Source organism: Juglans microcarpa x Juglans regia, chromosome 3D (genome assembly GCF_004785595.1).
Source record: "Juglans microcarpa x Juglans regia isolate MS1-56 chromosome 3D, Jm3101_v1.0, whole genome shotgun sequence".
NCBI classification, from domain to species: domain Eukaryota; kingdom Viridiplantae; phylum Streptophyta; class Magnoliopsida; order Fagales; family Juglandaceae; genus Juglans; species Juglans microcarpa x Juglans regia.
The window spans coordinates 36,070,610-36,076,191 of NC_054598.1; the positions used below are offsets into that span (position 1 = coordinate 36,070,610).

Here is a 5,582-nt window from a genome sequence, read left to right on the forward strand (position 1 = left end):
TTGTATGTAGAGGTCAAGTCCTCTCTTTCTATGAAGAGTGATGTTGAGTCTCTGTTTACTCAGAGAGTGTTGTCTCTTGAACTAATTTTCTATTAGACAAATTATGTATGTCTTGGAGAAATCAAGTAGAGAAAAAATTAGAGGACTGATCACTTCTTGCACGATGAAGTGGAAGTATCATCCCACACAAATAAATTTTTCTAATGAACTTTCTCATTTAATAGCCGTGACCCCAAAAAATCCCCACAAAACCTGTGCCATAACTACTCACGTACGCAACCCAATGAATTCTATGATCATCCTTTACTAAAAAACATTTTTCTAAAATGCAAGAAATGCCAGTTTCTATCTTTCTAAAATCTCGTTCTTAAATAAATATGGTTTTATCCAATAGTTACAATTTGCATACCAGCTTGATTAGAGGAATTAAATTATTCTTTAATAAATTTTACATAATATAGTTTTTCAAATATAAATCTTGATAGAAACTAGGCCATAATATTGTATACAAATTAACTATCATCCCAAATAGTGTTTGGCTTTTTATATCTTTCTTTTTTTAGGCATCTTGGAAGCGGATAATTTCTTTCTCAAAGTAAATATATATCCATGGTTACGATCTACCCAAGTCCATCTCGTATCTCCAATAACTCTCAAGCTAGGCTTTCATTTTATTGGAAATTAACTTGTGAGAAGGATTTAAACATCTAAACAAAGACGCAATATATATAAATATATATATATTTATATATATATAAAATAGGATTTGAACAATATTATCACTATGTCGATATATATAATATGCATTGGGCAATCCATGCCGTTCATAATTTTGATACTGCGCGCCCAATGCATTTTGATCTCAAAAGATGTTTAAGTAATCAATGCATCAAATGCAGCGATGCCAATAAAGAAATGTACACTAACATCAAATGCGCCGTTTTATTTCTTTCTAAAATAGTAAAATATAGAGCATTTTTATTTCTTTCTAAGCAAAATAAGGGAATATTTTTGGTTTGGCTTGTACGACATTTATTTTCGAAAGCAGCGGTATTGCTAGTGAGATACAGCCAAGTTACCTTTTGGAAAATCTAGTGATCTCCAAATATAAAAAAGAAATGGAAAAAGTAAGGAAATTTTTGTATGTAATTTAGTACAAATGACATATTTGAAGTTGAAGCTTCAATCACGTAACCGTATATAACCATCATTCTTTAGTCTTCAGGTATGGGTATGGGATGGACAAGCAAAGCTAAAACACGGTCCTTGGTTTCACGGTCTTCAATTCCATGCCCATCTCCATGCTGGTACATGCATTGGGACACTCTTGCACTGTTCATTCCGATTTCAATAAAAGTTTCACTGAAGGAGGAACTTGCACCACGTTCTTCATTAACCTTTTTCCATGTTGCACTAATCAAAGATCTTATGAACTCACGAGCATCTTTCTCACTAGCACCAGTATCATTCATGTAACATTGTATTGATTTAGGATTATCACCCCTCTCTATCTCATCCTGATTTTCAAAATACATATATATAAACATGTTATCCTATGTTAATGTAAAGTAGCATGAAAAATTCATGATTAAAGATTAGGAAAAAATGGTTTGCAAACCGTAGATGTTCCGAGATCATCTGCGAGTCGCACAATCAATGCTAGCCAACGAATTATATCTGGATACTCTTCCAATAAATCCAAGGCTTCCTTTGTTATAGGGTTGGTCACAAGAAAATAAGAATGCACCAGTATATTTGGTCCACCTATTGTAATCCATGCATTTCCAAAGTATTCTAGAAGGCTTGGTGTATATCTTTTGTAGTACCACTTTGCCTCCAACAAATAATATCTACATAAATCCGCCCACTATACCATTTATATATGGTGGATCAGCAAACCAAAAGAGTTATTATATACACAATCAATATTAGAGTACTAAATAATGATGCTATAAATGTAATGGCCATACCACCCTTTTAAGGTATCGAACACTGTTGAATCCTTTTTCCTTGAGAATGTTAAAAGCTATTTCGTTAGTCGAGTTGTAGAGGGTAAGGAAACAAATCTGCATATAATGAGGAAGTTGTTCCATTGCATTGATATCCCATCTACATCACAAAGATTACACTTAGTACTTGCATAAACGATAAGCCATATATGAAGCTTTTGAGGCTTACTGCTACTAATACAAACCTTTCAACAACATCTGTGAAGAGCTCAAGTTCATCCAAAGTGCCATATACATCATACACATCATCTATTGTTGTAATCAATGCATAGAGCCTTGTTACCATTCTCCTCTTATACCCAAATTGAGGTTCAAATGATGCTCCCACTGTCCATAAGAAACTCTCCACCACCCTATCCCTCGCAAAGCTCAATTCTCCAAGGCCAGTGCTCTTCCACCACCTTCGTTTGAGCCAAAGAAATAATATCAGTTTAGAACTGTAGATGCACAATTTGTTAACTTTCTAATCATATATATATATATATTAAGTAAATGCCCTTGTGTCTATTCTCGTACTTGTTGTCTAAATTACTAAATGAGAATAAACAAGCTTTTTACCTCGATACTGCTTTTAGATCTTCTTGGTGGATTGCTTGTACCATGTTGAAATCCAATCTTGCAAACTCAAGCAAGCTAGGATTCAAATCTTCTCTAATACTATATACATCAATGAACCACCTTGCTTCCAACCTTATCATTTTCCAATGCAATGGAAGCTCTAGAGCGTGGTTCACCATTGTACGAAGATTTTGATCTTTGCTTTTCTCTACATTGTCTTTGAGATGTTTGGTTGCAAAATGTCTTGCTTCCTCCAAGATGCTTTCACCTTCTATCAAGAGGAAGGAGGCTTCGTACAACGCCAACACTTCTTCAGTATTATTACAAAGACATTCTTCGAAATCTCCATTTTCATTGGTGAAACTCTTGAAAGTCTCTGCAGTTAACACAACTCGCCAATTGTTAAATATATCTGATGGGTTACAAATCTGACATTTATTTATTAATATTTTACAAAGCATTTGCAGTATATTGTTTACCTTGTGGTACTTTATATCCGTGTTGTCTTAGCAGTCTAAATTCAAGAGCCGTGGCATATAAACTCTGCTTCTTGCACACATGATCACCACTATGATGAGTATTGTATATATTTTCCAATATGCTCCTTATTTCATGCTCAAAGTGGTAAGATACTCCAAGTCTTTGCAAGACATCAATCAGTTTGAGTTGCTCTAATGGATCCACGACTACTTTGTGAAACATCATTGTAACTTCTCCCTTCAACTTATCAACTTTTTTGGTGAATGTCTCCCCCTGCCAAACGATGCAATTTTTTCATTAGTCGAATCACTAGTATTCCAACAAATATTATAAAAACTACGAACTAAGACAAACGATGAAAAACAGAAATAGCATAATTTACCACATATTCACTACTTAATGATTGGATGTAATCATAATGCCAGATGGTAGGATGATAATTTGCTGATCGTCGAACAATAGTAACATCATGACTTGAGTTTTCTTTTCTTAGATCTGAGACAAGTGTTTTAGATGGGAGCAGTATAGAGGGTTTGCAATTTCGGACTGAATCAAGAACTGTTAGACACATTGAGTAGGTCATTTGTGAAACTTTGGGTTTCTGATTAATTAAATGGGTTAAGCTGTGGACATTATATGTATGATTCACTTATATACAGTCCTCGAGTTGGTATCGTCTCTATTGCCACGGTATTAAAGACACACCCTAATAGGATTTAAAAGGTTTCCTGTTCATGGATACAAATTACGGAGGCTGAAGGTGTTGGCAGCTATATATTGGTTGGCTAGCAAGGATGTTTTAAAAGCCGCACCCCCAAATGAAAATGTAGTTGTTTGAGAGAAATTAGACATACTTAACTGAGGCAGTTGGCGTCAAGTTATGAGGGCCAAGGACAAAGACATATTAGAGAGAGAGGTGAAGTCCTAATTAACTAAGGAATTTAAATGCAAACCATACGCCAATTTTTTATTTTTGAATCCTTGTAGTTTTATTAATTTAGCCTTCTCTCAGTTTATTAGTTTTGGTATTTCTAATATTTCCTTTCCTAGTCTTCTTTTATGTTTTAGTTTTTAGTAAAATTTTACATTTTCGTCTGTGAGGATCACGCTAGTCCATGGGAACAGAATATGTGATATCCCGTATTTACGTGTAATTTAAGTAAGTAAATTTTTTAATTAATTAAGATTATGGGCTTCCTTGTTTTAAATTTTAGATGATTTATGTGGTATTATTTTAAGATTTTTAACTGTTAATTTAATGTGTTTTCTTGTTATTAATTATTGTTCATTATTTAAATTGCTCCTTATTTTAAATTAGTTTATTGTTGGATTTAATTATTTTATTTTTATTTAGTCATTGTGTTTAAATTAGTTTATTTAAATTGTTGTTTTGAAATCATTTTCGATGGATCAGTTTTGAGATCCCGAGTTGAAAGACTGGATCTCATTTCTTTCCCTTCATTTTTTTTTCCTCTTCTCTTTTTCCCTTTTCTCTTTTCTTCTTTCTTTTTCTTAATTTCTATCCCCTGCTTCCCAACCCGTGCGACCTCTCATCCCTCTATTTTCTCTCCGTGCGTCTCTTCCCCCAGCCCACCGCTGTGTGCCACCGTCTGGCATTACAGCTCAGCCCACCAGCTCCACCACCCTCCGGCGACCTCCCCCACCCCAGCTTCCCTTCCCCACGCTCTCTCTCTCTCTCTTCCTGCTCGACACCCTCCCTTTCTCCCCCTGTCCGTTGCTTCGTCCTCCATAGCGCCACCGTGCGCCGTCATCGGCCACCATATTTTCACCACATCACCGACGACCCCCTAGCTACCTAATCCACCCATCCTTAGCCTCGATCTGCCACCGGAGAAGCCCATCCATCTCCATTTTCGTTTTGAGCTTTTTGCACTCCAACCGCCGCCACCCACGGCTAACCACCACTACCATTAGCTTCACCGACATCCTTAAGCTCTTCCCTAATAATCCCAAGTCTTCGTTTGTCTCTATTCAAAATCTAGCATTTTGAGACCCACGGCCATAATGCATTTTGCACTGTTACGTTGTTGTGCTGCCACTTCTAGCACCTCCGTGATCCTTCGAAAATTATATTATAGCACTGTAAGTATTTTTCCAAAGAACTTTTGAGATTTAAATGTATTTTTGCACTAACCCATATTTACTGTGAACTGGTTGGTTATGCCGGACTGAGTCCGAGGAGTAAGGGGGCTGGTTGGATTAGAGGATGCAGTTGTTTGTGTGATTGGACTATGTTGGGATTTGTTGGCAGTTGAATATTTGTGTTGTGTCATATACAATGCATTTACACGCATGTTCATGTTTGTAACTGAAAACTGGATTTTCGCATAATTGCATACATGTTCATATGTATACTTGAAATATTGAATTTTCATGTGTGAAATGATTTTGAGTATGTTTGAAATGATTGGATTGACTGGTTTGAGAGAAAGGAAAAGAGACTGTATGGATGGTAGTATAGTCCCACCTGTGATTCTCGCCTACAGTGCATACGGTAGGGATAGTGGTAGAGTT

At 35.9% G+C, this 5,582-nt stretch overlaps 1 protein-coding gene across 1 annotated transcript; it reads right to left on the minus strand.

The window, feature by feature from the left end:
* Window positions 1-958: 958 nt before the first annotated feature.
* Window positions 959-3,689, minus strand: LOC121256626 (myrcene synthase, chloroplastic-like). Its single transcript, XM_041157470.1, has 7 exons — window positions 3,430-3,689; window positions 3,047-3,320; window positions 2,568-2,943; window positions 2,195-2,410; window positions 1,971-2,109; window positions 1,619-1,867; window positions 959-1,517 (listed from the first exon to the last, which is right to left on the minus strand). The coding sequence occupies exons 1-7, from the start codon at window positions 3,628-3,630 to the stop codon at window positions 1,215-1,217; spliced, it is 1,758 nt and encodes a 585-aa protein (XP_041013404.1). The 5' UTR covers window positions 3,631-3,689; the 3' UTR covers window positions 959-1,214.
* Window positions 3,690-5,582: the final 1,893 nt, after the last annotated feature.

Bases quoted from the DNA above. Each gene is read 5' to 3' on its own strand.
- LOC121256626 (XM_041157470.1), bottom strand. From the start codon at position 3,630: ATGACCTACTCAATGTGTCTAACAGTTCTTGATTCAGTCCGAAATTGC. The intron at 3,321-3,429 runs GTAAATTATGCT...ATCGTTTGGCAG, and splicing joins CATTAAGTAGTGAATATGTG to GGGGAGACATTCACCAAAAA. The intron at 1,518-1,618 runs GTTTGCAAACCA...TTTGAAAATCAG, and splicing joins ATGATCTCGGAACATCTACG to GATGAGATAGAGAGGGGTGA.